This window comes from Saccopteryx leptura, chromosome 11 (assembly GCF_036850995.1).
Source record: "Saccopteryx leptura isolate mSacLep1 chromosome 11, mSacLep1_pri_phased_curated, whole genome shotgun sequence".
NCBI lineage: Eukaryota > Metazoa > Chordata > Mammalia > Chiroptera > Emballonuridae > Saccopteryx > Saccopteryx leptura.
In genome coordinates, this window is record NC_089513.1 from 6,652,337 (window position 1) to 6,670,162 (window position 17,826).

Genomic DNA, 17,826 nt, shown 5'->3' on the forward strand with positions numbered 1-17,826 from the left:
ACACCATCAAAACAGACAGAACCAAGGCCCCTGCACCCAGCTGACCATGGGATTTGAACCCACAACCTCAGGGAGAACTCTAGTATTTATCAGAATCCTTACCTAGAAAGCAAACTTCTCAATCTGACAGTAGAGATGCTCTGAGGACTTATGATGTTACACAAGTACCCAACATTTTCTAAAATTGATTTTGTCCAGTCTCTATATAGAGAGAGTATTTGCCAAATTGATTTGAACCCACAACCTTGATGAAAGCTCCAGTACCTATTAGCGAGACTGTATATATGAGGGGATACATGGGACTGTATATATGAGGTTACATGGGACTGTATATATGAGGGGATACATGGGACTGTATATATGAGGGGTTACATGGGACTGTATATATGAGGTTACGTGGGACTGTATATGAGGGGATGTTACGTGGGACTGTATTTATAAGGGGATGTTATGTGGGACTGTATATATAAGGGATGTTACATGGGACTGTATATATGAGGGATGTTACATGGGACTATGTATATGAGGGGGTTATCCTTTTTTATTTAACTTTTTTTTAATAAATGTAATTTATTTAAACTTTAAATAAATTCTAACAGTTAGAGTGTCATTTTGTGTCATTTTGGTAGGTGGTGTGCCCCAGGATTTTGTAAATGTAAAAAATGTGCTGCGGCTCAAAAATGGTTGAAAATCACTGCCCTAGAGATTCATTCGGGTTATTGCATGGACCAAGAGTTCGTTCCACTGGATTGCCAAGTATGCCAAGGTCTGGGTGTGTAAGCCAGTTTAATTATTTACCCAGAGGCCATGAGTGACACTTCCAAGTTTGGGCACTGCCAGATAAAACTTTAAAGATGCACGTATTAGTTTTCTGTGAATATAAATTGTCATTTCTCTGAGAGAAAGGCCTAGGAGGGTTATTTCTTGGTCAGATGAGAGTTGCTACTTGGGAAGCTGCCAAAGTGTTTCCAAAGTGATTCTATCACTTCCAAGTCCCTCTAGTACCGGGGGACTGATCCGGGAGCTCTGAGTCCTCACCAGCATCACTCTTGTCACTGTTCCTTAATTAGCCATTCAGTTAGGTGTGTGCTGGTGTCTCGCTGTGGTTTTGATTTGCATTTCCCTGATGCCTGACAAGTTGAATGTCTTTCATGTGCTTATTTGCTGGAGCCAAATCACCTTAGTTTTCCTTCCTCTGAGCATTCCCGGAAGGACAGAGCATTTTGCACTGACAGTTCTTTTATAACTTGGACAATTGTGGGCCCCTTCTTTCTGGCCTCCATGGTTGCTATTATTTGTATTATGGATGTTTCCCCCTGCAGGTCAGGAGTAGTTTCCTTCCTGCTGCTGTCAAGATTACTTTCTTAATTTTGCATAAATTTGACTGATGGGTTGGTGTGGATATCTTGACTTGACACTGTTGGGGTTTACTAAGCTTCTTGACCGGTAATTTGACCCTATTCCTAAATTTGGAATCTGTTCACCCATGTTTTTTCTGTGAGTGCTATTCTATCCCTAGCTCTTTCACCTTTTATACCGGTTGGCCTCCAGTAGCATAAATGTTTGATCTTTGGTTATCAAACCACAGGCCCCTACCTTAACCTCTATTAGCAAAAGTGATATTTTCTTTTTCTGTCATTCAGATTGAATGATTTCTAATATTCTGTCTCCAACGTTGTGGATGCTTTCTTCTGTTCATGTTTTTAAATAATTCAATTGTGTTTTTCAATCCTAATTTTTCCATTTGTTTCTTCCTTATATTTTGCTGGAATTTCTATTTTTTAAATGTCTTTCAAGCATGTTCATGAGGGCTAATGAAAGCATTTTTATGTTGGCCACTTTAAAATCCTCGCCAGGTCATGGGAGCATCTCTTGTTTCTGTTGTTGGCATTTGTAGACTGTCTTCTTCCATTCACTTTTAAGATATTTTGGTTCTTGATATGATGAGCACTATTCCGTCACATTCTGGATATATTGGATGTTGTATTGGGAGACTCGGGGATTTGTCTGAACATTCCACTCTCAGCGGTCCCTCTGACCCGGTTCTGGAAGTGCAGTGCAGCCTTATTACTTCCAGGTCAAGTGACACACCTGGACATGGAGGAGTCCAGCTTCCCCACTAGACCCCCACTGACCCAACTGGGGGAGCTGCTTGTCACTGCTGGGGGATGTTGGGAGCCCGTTGCACCCACAGGACCTCCCTAGTTGGGAGAGAGTAGACATGTGGAAGGAAGAATTCACACCAGCCTGACCAGGCGATGGCGCAGTGGATAGAGCGTGGGACTGGGACGTCAAGAACCCAGATTTGAAACCACGAGGTCACCAGCTTGAGCGTGGGCTCATCGGGTTTGAGCAAGGCTCACCAGCTTGAGCCCAAGGTCGCTGGCTTGAGCAAGGGGTCACTTGGTCTGCTGTAGCCCCCTGGTCAAGGCACATATGAGAAAGCAATCAATGAACAATTAAGGTACCGCAACAAAGAATTGATGCTTCTCATCTCCCTTCCTGTCTGTCTGTCCCTCTCTCTGTCGCTCACACACACACACCTCACTCCACCAGGGTCGGGGCCTCCTTGCTCCCAGCAGGGATGAACGTCCGGGCTCCTACTCCGCCTCTCCTGTCATCCCTTCTGCAGCGAGGACCGGGCACCTCCTTTGCAGCCCGGACAGGCGAAAAGAAAGTCTAGTCTCCCAACTCAGGTAAGGGAATGGGGGCTGGAGATGCAGTACCATATCTTTTCTGTGACATTGGGCTCACTCAGAGCAGTTATTATCTAAACATGTTCTGTCTTGCTGAGCTGACCCCTCCCTCACCCTTCAGGAGAGCAGACAGACTCAGGTTGGGTGGTTTCATTGTTGTTTTTCCCTGTGCTTGTTGGTGTTTAAAGGTGTCTGGCTTCTTCAGCTCCAGTTCTGGGACACAGGTGACAAAAAGAAAACCGAGGAAGCCATCACTATGTCATTCCCTGAGTCCCGAGTGACCTAGGGGTACGCCTCTTCTCTGCCACTCTGAGAGTCTGTCCGTGTTTATTTTACATACAGTGTCCGGAGTTCTGAGCTGCGCTTACTGGGTTCACTTGGGAAAGGGATGTCTCCTCCACCTTTCCGAAGCGCCGCAGGACAGGACGGAAATGGGTGGATGGTGTACAGAAAAGAGACCAAACCACACGTAAGAAATAATAAAATAAAAAACTCAAACTTTCAAAAACTTTGAGACTGAAATATTTGTGGTATATATTTTTTGGAATAATACAAGATAAAATAGTGGCCCTTGGAAAATGATTGTTCCAAATTTTTTGGCCTAAAACACCTGATTGTGAGTTGACTTTCAAGTGGCAGCCAGATTGCAGAAAAAAATAATGATTTCCTGATTCAAAAGGCCAGTTGTAGAACGATTTCCATTCTAAATAAACTTTTCATTTCCAGTTCAAGGGACCTGGATCTCAAATATGGAGAAAAGATCAAATGTCTCCATCATGCATATGAGACATACTCATCTATCAAGTTACTTTGTGCTCAGAGAATTCACCTCATTACACATTAACCAGGAAGAGTCAATTATTTAAACACTCTGGGCCTTCTTGTCAGGGCTGAACTTCACATTTCTTTGACCAATCTGATTGTCAAAATGAAAAAATCATCATCAGAGTACTTCTTGAGAGAGACAGGTCAGATCAAATTGGTGGGTGTTAGTAATAACCAGTTTTAAAAAGTCGCCCACCATCCATAGGGAGCACCAATGGTTAAAGAACTATGTTGGCTGACAGTCAGAGACTAAAATTGTCCCCCAATTCAAACATTATCCTTTGAAAATCCATCCCATTCCTGAAGGCCTGGCTCCTGGAGAGCCACAGGGTGATGACAGACAGGCCAGCAATGTCAGATGCTGACCCAGGCAGCACTTGGTCTCTGGATTTACAACTCATTAGTGGGGTGACCTTTGGTAATTGCCTAACTGGCTTAAACCCGAAGCCTGAATCTGCACCTCTAAGAAATTGAAACTAAATAGGAACACTGGTAAAAAAAAATGATTTCACTAATGTTTCAGGCTAAACTGTAACCTTGAGCAAGGTGAATTCTTTAGTTTTCTTTAAATGTGGACTAGATGCATAGATCATACCAGTGTCAAAATACTAAATGATATATTTCAGTAGTCCAGCAATACATATACAAGTCCTTAGCTGTTATAATAAGCTTGATATCAATAAAAATTGGCAAGCAACTAGAAAATTTATAAGTTTATATATGCAAATTAAAATAGCATTTTTTACCTATTAGCTTGGCAAATATTAAAAATGACAATATCTACTTTTGCCTATAGAATAATGAAATTAGTATGTCTATACACTGCAGACAAGTGAGTCTGTAAATTGATACAATTTTTCTAATGGACAATTTGGCAACATGTGGTAAAGATTTAAAAAATAAAAGTTCTCCTGAATAAGCCACACCATATCTAGGAATTTACCCTAAGCCATTTTTAAATGCCCGAAGATTTCTGTGCACATACATATATAATGCAATGTTAATTATATATCTAAAAATAAAAAATTAAAAGAATTTTAAAACTAGATATACTTTTAATTAAACTATGGTACATATATAACATATAAAAAAACCTTAAAGACTTCACTCAAAACTGTTAGTACTAAATGAATTCAGTAATGTTGCAGGATACAAAATCAACACATAAAAGTTCATTTTATTTCTACACACCAATAATAAACTAACCAGAAAGAGAACTGAAGAATGTTATCGAACGCACAATTGCATCAAATAGAATTAAATATCTAGGAATAAATTTCACCAAAGAGGTGAGAAACCTGTGTAATAAAAACTATGACAGTAGAGAAAGAAACAGAAAAAGACACATATATCCCATGCTCATGAATTGAAAGGATTATAATTATTAAAATGTCCATACTACCCAAAGCAATCTACATATTTAATGCAATCCTTATCAAAATTCCAATGATTTTTTCATAGAAATACAACAAACAATCCTAAAATTTGCATGGAACCACATAAAAACTGCAAGTAGCCAGAACAATCTTGAGAAAGAAAAACAAAGCTGGAAGCATCATGTTTCCTGATCTTAAATTATATTCCAAGGCTATAGTAACCAAAACAGCATGGTACTGGCATTAAAACACACATTAGATCAGTGGAAACAAATAGAGAGCCCAGAAATAAACCACGCCTATATGGTCAATTAACTTATTACAAGGGAGCCCAAAATACACAACGGGGACAAGACAGTGTCTTCAGTAAATGGTGTTGGGAAAACTGGACAGCCACGAGAAAAAGGGTAAAAGTGGGTCATTATCTTTACCATATCCCCAAATGAACTCAAAACAGATGAAAGACTTGCACAGAAAACCTGAAAACATACCACACTTAGAAAAAAACATAGGCAGTGAGCTTCTTGACACGGGGTCAACAATGAATTTTGGGGTCTGACACCAACAATAAAAGCCAATATAAACAAATGGGATGAGAGCAAATCAGAAAGATTCTGCACAGCAAGGGAAACCATCAACAAAATAAAAAAGCAGCCTATTGAATGGGAGAACATATTCCCAGATTATGTATACGGTACGGGGTTAATATTCAAAATACATAAAGAACACATGCAATTCAACAGCAAAACAAGCAAACAATCTGATTTAAAAATGGGCAGAAGATCCAAATAGACATTTTCCCAAGAGGACACCAGGTATATGAGAAGGTGCTCAACCTCACTAATCATCAGAAAAATTCAAATCAAAACCGAAATTAGGTATCACCTTACACCTGTTAGAATCGCTATCATCAAAAAAGATAGCAAACAAGTGTTGGCGAGGATGTGGAGAAAAGGGAATCTTCATGGACTATTAGTGGGAATGTAAATTGGTGTAGTCACCATGGAAAATAGTATTAAGGGTCTTCAAAAACTTAAAAATAGAACTACCACGTGACCCAGTAATTCCACTTCTGAGTAGTTGTCTTAAGAAAACAAAAACACCAATTCATAAGGATAAATGCACCTTGATGTTCAGTGCACCACTATTTACAATAGCCAAGATATAAAAACAACCTTAATGTCCACTGATGAATAAATAAACAAATTGTGATATATATATAATAGAATATTATTCAGCCATAAAAAATATAATGAAATGTTGCCATTTGTGACAACATTGATGTACACTGAAGGGATTGTGCTAAATGAAATAAGTCAGACAGGGAACACAACTCCTGTTTAACTTCTCTTATACATGGCATTAAAAAAAAATAGCTCACAGGCCAGTGGTGGTGGAAAGTGAGAGAGACGGGAGAAGAAGATAGTAAGTTATAAAAAATTATGCTATAATTTTAAGACCTCAGTGTCAAAAACAAAAATAATATCAGCAGTTATCTGTCATCCTTGCCAAGCAAAGGAGGTAGCTCCTACCCTAATTTAAAATATAAATGCATACATACATACTCAGATATATAACACACACAGACACACACACACAAGCTCACTGTTTCTATAAAATCTATCCCAATATTTGTTTTCTTTTGAACAAAGCCTTCTTTCTGCAAGTTCATTCAATTGAATATACCATTTAAGTGCACATAGTAAAAGACATAGCCAATTTATTGCTACCTTTGCTTTCGACCTTCAGTGCTTCATTAAGAATTTTAAAATAAAAAATATAAATGATAGTACTTAAATGTCTTATGGGAGCTTTCTTTCGGGTGGCTAAAATGTCTGTATCCTAATTTAAGGAATGCAACTCTGCTCTATAAATGTGAAATAGCCTACTCAAGGCCACACAACTAATAAACGAGCCTCAGACCTTTCTATTAAATCAAATGTAAGACGTTGAACATAAGAGATCCTGCATTGCTGTGGCTCCCAATGTATCCTGGAAATGAGGATGGAAGACAATGCCCTGTCTGTCAAGAAGAGCTCCTTATGGTGATAGTTTGATTCTGTTTATAAATAAAAGATGGAAAAGCCATCACTGATTTCTCTTTGGCTTAACTGCTAAGAGGAGTTGTTTGCAACAGACAAATCTTTCTCATCATGGACCAACAGTTCCGTCTTTCTCATCAATTATGCCTGCTGCACCCCCCCCCACCCCAACATCATCCAAGACCTCTTCTATGCCCCTTAGAAGAGGGAACCAGGGAAGGCTTGATGCAATCAGGAGCATGGCAGGGAGAGCTCAGTCCTAACTAACTCCTGACAGTAAAACACTCTGCCCCAATTTTTCCCTTGCAACATGGAATCTTTGCAAAAATCCTGTGTCATCACTATTCATATGTTGCTTTCCAACACTCAGTCTGCAGACTGAGATGCCCAGGGGCTTAAGGAGATGACCTGTATAAAGTCATTGGCAGTGATGGAAACATCCGGCTCCACAACCTCTGCATTTTCCCCTGCACCCCGTTCTCCTGACAGGAAACGCGCTATGGTGGGAGTTCAGTCATCTGAGACCCGCATGAGGAACAAACCCTCTATTACCGATCACTTTCCAGCCCATATATGCGCTAACTTAATTCCATTTCTTGAAATGATCCTACTTATTGGTACCCACAATGTATTCCAGAATCACCTGTTACAGAATGACACTTAATGCACTAACTCAATTTTCTAAAAGTGCAAAGAACTTAATCTCCCCTCCTAGTCCTAAGGATGATAAGTCATTCTTTATCAACATGGCAGAGAACTCAGACTTCACAATCTGTCAAACTGAATTTGGCGGTGGAAGGAATGGAAAGTAGATGTTTCTACTATTTCACATGATACCTAAGCCACAAATCAACTACAGCTGAAGTGCAGTGACCCTGCCTGTGGCTAGCTGCCGATGACAGGGTTGACTTCACCAGAGACCGCATACAGTACATCTTTGTGTCATTGGTCCTGACAGATGGGAAAGCTGATTGATCTTTCAATAATATGTATTCACTCACAGTTAGACTTGTATTGGCTATTGGGTGCTTTCTTAGTCAAGTATTTTGTCTTTATAACATTTAGATAACTTAGACCTACTGAAGAGCCAACACCCTTCCATCGCATTTTAAATAATGATTGGCATTTTATCAGCTGATAAAATGCCAATCATTATTTTATTCAGTTCTCAACAGCATTCTTCCTTGTAACCAAAGGTGCCCACTTAACTTCTTTAGAATAGTATATTATTGATAACATTCAGATAGGTTTCAGCATTCTACCCTTTATCCAATACCTTACCTCTGCTCTCAACTCACAGATCACTCTGTCCTTGTCTTGAAGTTGTGGCCCTTCCTTCATATCTCCTGCCATTTCCTCCACTTCATTTGTATGTTGACCATGAAGAATGCTAAACTGAAAAAATAATAATAATAAAGTTGAAATCATAATCACATGATGTGACAAAAGCTGGTTTCAGGATAATCCCCTTCAGTCTTTTATTTTGCTTTTTGCTTTCAGTTTTAGTTGATTGTTGATTTTTTTAAAGGCAGATTCTGGAAGGTATTGTGGTTGCTTTTGTAATTATTGTGGTTGAACCATTTATTTTTATACTGGTAGCTGAAAACTCCAAAGTTGTTAGAAAAAAAATGTGCAAATCCCCATAAATCCAAATCCATCAATTGAAAATAGGCAAAACTCATTTACCTTCACAAACTCTTGATACTGACCAACTGGATTCTAAATTAATGCAGTTAACCCTGACCTTCCAGTATTGAATATTAGCACCACAGTTCTCCTTGTAATCCTGCTTATGTCTATTTTCTATGAAGTATAAAAAAATATATAGATTGTAGCAGAGACAAACTTGGTCAATGGAAAAATACATCTCTATAATGCTCGAGCTGATTAAATATTTGCAGAACATCTATAAAAGATGCCAATAAGTTGCCATAGGAAACTACTGCAGAAAAAAAACAAAAACAGGATAAATACATTGTGGTCCATCCAGACAAAGGAATATTATTCAGCACTAAAAAGGGCTGTGTAATCAATCCATGAAAAAAACATGGAGGAACCTTAACTAAAAGAAGCCAATCTTAAAAGGCTACATACTGTAAGATTCTAATAACAGGACATTGTGCAAAAAGCCAAACTATGGAGACAATAAAAAAATACCAGTGGTTTTCAGGGTTTGGGGAAAAGAAGGAACAAGTAGGTGGAGCACAGAGGACTTTTAGGGAAGTGACACTACTCTGTATCACACGGCAATGGTGGACACTTGTCTAAACCCACAGAATGTGGAGCAGAGTGAACCTTCAGGGAAACTATAGTCTTGGAATGGTACCGATGTCAATGCGTGCTCAACAATGGTAATGACTACACCCTTGCAGTGAAGGACCGGGTAGTGGGCAAGGCTGTGCACGTGTGTGGGCAGACACCCTCAATTCCATGTTATGTAAATTCAAAACTACTCTGCAACATCAAGTCTATAAAAATAAACAGGGAAGTGAGAAAAATCCTATAAATGCAAACAGTGGGTTTTCCCCCTCATAGCTGTTATTATAATCAGAACTTTTCAGCAGACTCATGCAATTTGATAAATATATGAATAAGTAGATACATATATGTATGCTATTGTGTTTTAACTTCATTTGTCCCTAAAATATAGAGGTAAATGTTTTCAGAGTTTATATTATGTAATTTTTATGTATCATACCATGAATGAGATTATGACAGCTAACATTACACTACCTACTTAAAATTTAAAAATAATACGACTCGTAATGTTATTGTTTTTAATTCCAAATATAATTTTATTAATATTTAAATGTAAAATAATATACAAAAAATGGGTACATATGTACAAAACCAAATTTTTGTGAAGTTTGCATTTAATGTGATGGGTGTGCTTGCCTGCCAGTTCTTCTTTTCTTTGTATTTCTTTTCTTTGCTGTTAATCATGTCAAGATTTAAAATCCTAGTTCACACAAAAGGGTAGTTGTGACTGGTAATAATAGTAATACACTCTTCCTACGTAGCAATGGAAATTCCTATTGTTAGTAGGAGTATTAAGCATGTATTTAATTTATACTCGCTATGCATTCGCCCCTTTGGACAGCTTATATGTACACATGGCATTGCATACTGATCAAAGTGTGGCCATCTCCAAATGTCTAGTTCCATCCTGCAGTTCTGCCCTGAACTCTGGACCAATGACCCAACTCCATACTGATCAGCTCCATGGGCATCCTAACGTTCACACATTGGAAAAGCAAACGAAGAACTTCTTTGTCAAACCTGAGTCTCTGACGGTCTTTGCCTCCTCGGTAATTACCACTTCCATCCTTACATTTGATCAGGCCAAAAATATTGGATTTATTCTTACTCTTTTTTTTCTGACATACCTCCAAAATTTTAGCCAAAATAATTAAACTTTACCTAATTCCTTCCCTCAACCTTAAAGAATGATAGTAGATACTAATGAATGTTTGACTAAAGTTAATGTATATTTTATTGAATCCTTTAATTTTTTTTATTTGATTTTAGAGAGAGAGGGAAAAGGAAAGAAAAATAGGGAAAGAGAAATAGAGATATCAATTTGTTCCATTTATTTATGCATTCTTTGGTTGTTTCTTCTACGTGCCCTGTTGGGGGATTGAACCCACAACCTTGGTGTTTCAGGAGGCTATCAGGCTAGGGCCTATTGTGTCTTTTCATAACTGATCTTAATGGTCTGTAAACCTTTTTGCTCTCATGCTGATATAGCCTTTACATTTTTAAAGTTAAAATAGTATGTTTAAATTAAAAAAATAAAATTTCTGGTGAATTTTAAATATGACACTTTAAATGAAATAGTTGCATCACACTTTCCTATATGCAATATCTAAAAACCATTAAAATGTCATCGTCACTGTCATCTATTCAAAAAATTTATGTTGTTATTTTTATTTCCTGAATTTTTATTTCTATTCCACCTCCTCCAGATCATCATACTGTATAATATATTTATACTTGAAAATGTTTATACTCTATTATAGGCAATAAAACATATGTGTAATGTGTATATATGTGATTGTAAGACTTCAAATGATAAAAGGTTTCCTTTGGAGTGAGTTATCTTAGTTCTTACAGGTACATGGTTGCTTAAAAATGAGACAAGGTAGCATGTATCATGATAAGTAATTATTAAATACAAACTAATCATTTGCTGGAAATGCATCTCTTAATGAGATGAATAGATACATTTTTTTCAATTATTTTGTGTATCCATGGATAAAATTACTTATTGACAGAATGAAATAAGAACTGTCTTTAGTTTTATTTATTCTTTTTCTAATGCAGGCACTGAAAAAGCAGATCACATGTTGGTAAAAATGAAAGCTGTTTTGTTATAGGAGAGTCATCCTTGGCATTGTTCTTAAATATCTCTCTAAATCTATGGCAAAGCTATATTTTTGATCTTCTATCAAAATTAGTTTTTATTACCTATCAACTGACTAATCCATTAGGTCCTATGCCAGTATATTTATGGGAAAAAAAGTAGAAGCCACCTGAAATGCCAAAGGTATTGTGACCTATTGATTAGTTGGCTCCTCAACTCCAATATTTTTAAATATCTCTTCATGTGGTACTCCTGAGCTTTTCTCACTTTGGCAAATGTTTTTGTTTTTTGTTTTTCTTTAAGTGAGAAGCGGGGAGGCAGAGACACAGACTCCCGCATGTACCCCGACCGGGACCCACCCAGCAAGCCCCCTACAGGGTGATGCTCTGCCCATCTTGGGCCATTGCTCCTTTGCTCTGCAACCAAGTTATTTTAGTGCCTGAGGCAAGACCATGGAGCCATCCTCAGTATCTGGGGCCAATTTGCTCCAAATGAGCTATGGCTGAAGGAGGAAAAGAGAGAGATAGAAGGAAAGGGAGAGGGGGAGGGGTGGAGAAGCAGATGGTCTCTTCTCCTGTGTGACCTGACTGAAAATCAGACCCAGGACGTCCATATGCTGGGCTGACTCTCTACCACTAAGCCAACTAGCCAGGGCAAAATGTTGTAAAACAACACTGAGCATGGGAGATAGGGAGGCCTTTCGTTGCAGAAATGGACAGCGAGCGGTGTGGGTGAAGAGAACCTGGTCACAAAGCTCTGCCTGAGGCTGACCAACCTTTGAGGACCAGATACGGAAGTGGGAAACCTGGACTTGGAAACCAGATCACTCTCCCTGTTTCCTCTGGAAACGGCGCGCAGATGGCACGGTGGGTGCGGTGCTGGTGAGTTTGCAGCGTCTGCAACTCTCTCCATGAAAACAGGGAGAGCAAGAGAAGAACAAAATCAGACCCTCTGGGTGCCAAACAGAAACAGTCTCACCCACACAGAGAGCAGACTGACTGACAGCTGCCAGTGGGGAGGGGTGGGGGAAGAGGAGAAAAAGGAGGGGAGGCGAGAGAGAGAGATGAGAAAATTGAGCTGCACACACTGGCAGTTCGAGAACAGTTACAGAGATGTGAGTTGCAGCATAGGGAATCGAGTCAATAATGCTGTAATAATGTCTGATGCCAGGTAGGCAATGGCAATGTCAAGGGGAACTCCTAGTGAAGCACGTGGTCGTCTAAGCACTACGGCATACACCTGACACTAATACAAAATAATACTGAACACAAAAAAGAGAAAGAAGAGCAACCCAAAACTTCTGGATGCCTTCAGCAAAATTAGTGACACGTTTTCCCTGTAAACCCTCAGGTACCGGTGGGTTAAGACCAGCCACTCACAGCTTCAACAACCAATGAAAAAAATATGAGAGAAAAGCAATATGCCCCAAGAACAGAACCCCCAAAGGGACAACAGACATTCCCTGCCAGGTCATTGGGAAACTAGCCGAGTATCACACATTCTGATTGGTTAGTGAATGCAGGAGGCTCATAGGAAAGTCGGAATAACCGGAAACATCTATACCCTACAGACTCTTTACAAAAAATCTCACACCCTACACTGAGAGGTCAATGCTGAGAACAGAATTCACACTAAGCAGAACGGGGGCAAGAACAGCAGAAAAAAGTCAGTTAGGGAACAGAGCCAAGAGTCTTTGGAAAAGACAAGGCCATGATTCCGGGCACTCACCACACATATTAAGAGCAGTGAGCTCTAGAGTGGTGAAGCCAGAAAATATTTCTTGATGCACCCACTTTCTATTACAGGTACAAAAAAAATCTAAATCTATTAAGAATGAGCCACCGAAAAAGGACGAGAGGGGAATCACACATCATGTCATTATAAGGACAAAGGAAGAAGGAGCAGGGTCATGTTCTTTCTGACGATGAAAGCGTGCTACAGATGAGAACATTCTAAAAATACATGCCCACTGGAGAAAAAGAAAATTACATTTTCAATGTGACCGACACAAAGTAATTAAACTATAAATAATAGGAAAGGGCCCACCACGAATTAGAAAAACCTAGGAATGTTTGTTATAGAAGTCAAAAGGAGAATTAGACATAAAGAAAATGCATTTCAGAATAAACTGGAGGGAACACAAAAGTAAATAAATATGAAGATAATGCCTGAAGAGATAAGGGGAAAAGAGAAAAGATGCTAAGAAATCCAAAAATAATGAGGAGAAGAGATTAAAAATCATTTCAGAAGCCATGACCATGGAGAGCGCCGAAGAACATTCCATGCTTTTATACATTTTCTGGTTCTCACTAAAATGGCTGGGAAGGGGTGACTGTCCCTGCAGCAGTCACAGACTGTGCAGGCGGTGGTCTTGACTATTACCCATCACAGGAACCCAAGCCTCTGATGAAATGGCTTATTTTAGGTCTAAAAAAGGGGAGGGAGTGATAACCCTGCATATCTTGTCATGTCACCAAGTAAGGAAATTACAAAAAGAGTGAGTCCTAGACTGTCTAAATGTCCTCAGTAGCCCATATCAAGAGGACTGCTCACTAGGCTAAGTTTTGAGTATCACAATTAATAACTGCAGTAGATGAAAGCACTTCCAATTAGTTTAAATTCACAAATTCATAACGATGCCAAAAAAAGAAAAACAACAACCTGGTTTGATTAACACTGGGCAATGCTGGTGATCCAACTCACTGTAAACTGACAAAGAAGGGATGTATTAATGTACTCATAATGGATAGCTAATTTTTTTTCTTCTATACGCGGTCATGGGCGCGGAGATGAATATACATGATAGATCATCAAGTCATAAAATTATCAATAAAAACACATGAAAAGTAACACATTCCTCTGATGTCCATTGAAAATTATTAGAAAGATCATTTTAAATACTGTACTACCATTTTATAATACAACCAACTCTCCCAATTGCCATGCTTCCTTCAGTAACCCAAGGTTAAACGGTTTACCTGACACCTGATTTCTGTCCACAGAGTCCATCAAAGGTCAAGGGAAACACCAATTAGAGTCCCAAAGAAATAATTATTATTATTAACACCCCAATAAATTCAATTTTAAAAATGGAAACATGAAAGGAGATTATACCCTTATCACCAAGTCCTCTGGGAAGGTACAAGCCTAAAGGCGACGGTGTCAATTAGCAAACACTGATAACGTCATCTTAGAGAAAAACTTTTAGAAGCTCAGGGATAATCAAGGTCCTTGATATATCCTGCTGACCAAACCTCCTCTCCCCAAGTCGTCCAGCATGTCTCCATTGGTTCACCCCTGTGGGACTATATTGAGGCCCATTAGCAAACGTGGGACCACTTCAAGTGGCTCGAAGTACTTGCAACTGAAGTCCTAACAAAGGGGTACATACAAATATTTGAAAATAAATGACCAAAAATTTTTTCAAAATTTAATTTTAAAAATGTAAACACATAGGTTCAAAAAACATAACAAACCCCAATTCCAAAGGTACATGAAAATCATGTCAACACACATCAAAATCAAAGCCAGTAGTAAAGAAAAATCTTTTTTCATTCTTAATAAAATAGTCCTTATTGGGTTTTTTTGTGTTCTTTTCCAGCTTATTGAGACATAATTGACATATAACATCATGTAATGCAAGGTGTACAATGTTATGATTTGATATACATATATATTGTGAAATGTTTACCACATAAGGTTAGTTCATGGATCCCTTACCTTGTACAATTACATCTTGTTTTGATTGTTGTTATGCTGAGAACATGAAAGCCCTACTCTCACAGCGACCTTCAAGTATACAGTGCAGAATGGCTGGCTACAATCACCCCGCTGCCTTCCAAAGGGGCCCTCATGCTTTTGCTTTTCCACCAGCAATGAATGCGAGTTCCTGTTTTTTCCACAATTTGGGCAGCCTTTGGTGCGGTTCCTGTTCTGGATTCTGGCCATTCAGATAGGTGTGGTGGTACCTCATTGTTGTTTGAATTGGCATTTTCCTGATGAAGTAGCATCTGGAACACCCTTTCACATGTTTATTTGCCATCTGTGTATCCTCTTTGGCAAGGTGTCCCGTTTTATCATCTGGTTGCTTGTGTTCTTACTGTTAAGCTTAAAGTTCTTCACATAGTTTGGATAACTGTTCTCAATCAGGAAATATTTTCTAATATTTTCTCCGAGTCTGTGGCTTGTCCTGTCATTTTTTTTGATGGTGCCTGTGCAGAGCAGAAGATTTTGATTGTAATGAAGTCCAGTTTATCAATGATTTTACTCATGGATCCTGTCTTTGGTGTTGTACTGAAAAAAGTCTCACCCTACTCAAGGTCATTTAGGTTTTCTGCTATGTTATCTTCTAAGAACTTAATAGGTTTTGTGTTTTCTGTTCAGGTATATGATCTGTACTGAGTTAATTTTTGTGAAGAGCATAAGGTCTGTGTTTAAGTTCATCCTTTTTCCATGTGGATATCTAGTTGTTCCAGCATCATTTGTTGAAGAGATCATCTTGGCTCCATTGTGTTACCTTTGCTTCTCAGTCAAAGTTCAATTGAATGTACTTCTGTAGGTCTATTTCTGGGCACTCTATTCTGTTCTGTAAAGCCAGTAGCCAGGGCCACCATCACAGCTGCCTGGCCCATGCAGGTTCGCATTGGATTCGGATAGTCGGTAAAGAAACAACAGAGCCAAAAACTGGTGGGCCATCATCTTTAATCCTAGCTTGCACCCAGCGGGCAAGTAAAAACACACACTGGACTCCAAAAGCCACTCATTCAGTGCTCGCAAAGCTACTGACTTATCCGAGTTTCCTAGAATCAAAGGTTTCTAGCTCACCAGACTTATTCACCTCTGTTCCCCATCTCCTTCCTTCTCCCTGCACAAACTATGCACAAACTGGCTTCTCACTCAGCACTCCACCATCTTGGCTGCTTCTCCTGGCCTCCTCCATGTGGCCTTTCTCTGCTCTCCTCTCTGCTTTCTCTTCTAATGCTAATCTCAGGAACCAAGAGAGAGCAAGCTCCAGGTCTGCCCCACTTTATAGTGCAGAAATCAAAATCTTTAATCCAGTATACAAAATAGGAAAGTCTTTGATACAAAGTCACTTATCTGAGGCATGATGGGATTGCACCACCCCACATCAAAAAGGGTAGGAAAGGCTTAGTCCTAAAACCAAGCCCCAGGCTACAAGGATCCTGCCTGCCCACAGCCTGCCCCCAACACACATTATTATCACCTGGGCAACAGGCTTCCACGTGGGCAGCGCTATCTTTAACAAAGTGAGCGTAATATGTTTTATCTGCCCAACATGTTCCATTCATCTATTTATCTGTCCTTTCCCCAACAGTACACTGTCTTCATTACTGTAGCTTCCTAGTAAGCCTTGAAGTCTAATAGCATCAGGCCTCCAACTTGTTCTTGTCCTTCAACATTGTGTTGGTGGTTCTGGGTATTTTGCTTTTCCACATACACTTGAGAATCAGTTTGTCGATATCCACAAAATAATGTGCTAGGATTTTAATTGCATGAATCTATAGATCAGGTTGGGAAGAATTGATGTCTTGACAATACTGAGTCTTCCTATTCATGAATAGAAACACCTTCAAGATATGTATTTGAATATGATATATTTTAATTATTGCTTCTAAGCACTTTTCACTTCATGCCATCTTGTTCTCTAAGTTCACACACACACCACAGCCCAGAGTTCTTTAGCTCACAAAAACAATGAAATTATAGAACATCAAAGTTCTTAAGGGAAAAAATGTGTTTTAGATTTTTACTTTTAGATAAACACAGTCTTCAAAGGATTAGCATAGTTTAATTTTTAATTAAATATTACTTAAAGCTGCACATAATTATTATAGAATAAAAGTAGAAAAACTCACATTATTAGAATATATTTGATTACAGCTAAAGTATGTTATTTAACTTCAGTGAGTAAAAAAAATTAGTGTCAACATTGGTAATAGGGAAACATTTCTGCAAATCTTCAGAAATAAAAAAAAATTGTTTTTTGATTTAGTCCTCAATTAAACATGAGAGTGGCCTGCAGTTCTATAAAAACTAAAGTATTCATTTAAAGAAAATAATATTGAAAATGTATATCTCTTGCTTCAGACATGCATAAAACAGCTAAATGTTAATATTTTTGTTATGCCAAAGAGAAAATTACACCTATTTTTTTTCTAAATGAGGCATTGATAAAAAAATCAGCATAAGTTTATGTTTTTTATTGAGCAATGACAGGAATAGCTGGTAGACTAGCAGATTATCAAACTGCTCTTCAAAAATTTACATAAATTGAAAGAAGCCACTCATAAAATTTCACTTATGTGAAATGTCTAGACTCAGCAAATCTATAGTGTTAAATTTGATTAGTGGTTCCCTACATCTGTGGGGGTTGGAGGGACATAAGAAGATTGCTAATGGATACAGGGTGTCTTTTTTGGACTGATGAAATGTTCTAAAGTTGATCACGGTGATGGTTACCCAAATGTGAATACATTAAAAACCACAGAATTGTACTTTTCTTT

At 38.6% G+C, this 17,826-nt stretch overlaps 1 protein-coding gene across 6 annotated transcripts in view; it reads right to left on the reverse strand.

The window, feature by feature from the left end:
* CCDC102B (coiled-coil domain containing 102B) overlaps positions 1-17,826 on the reverse strand; it is a 197,273-nt gene that overhangs the window by 119,658 nt on the left and 59,789 nt on the right. For 5 of the 6 annotated variants that reach the window (XR_010747365.1, XM_066352555.1, XM_066352553.1 and 2 more), the window contains exon 5: positions 8,221-8,334. Coding sequence is in view for 5 of the 6 variants with exons in the window: in XM_066352555.1 (XP_066208652.1) it covers positions 8,221-8,334 (114 nt within the window). In the remaining variant the exon portion in view is untranslated. The remainder of the gene's footprint in view (positions 1-8,220; positions 8,335-17,826) is intronic. The other variant, XM_066352556.1, reaches the window with a different exon arrangement.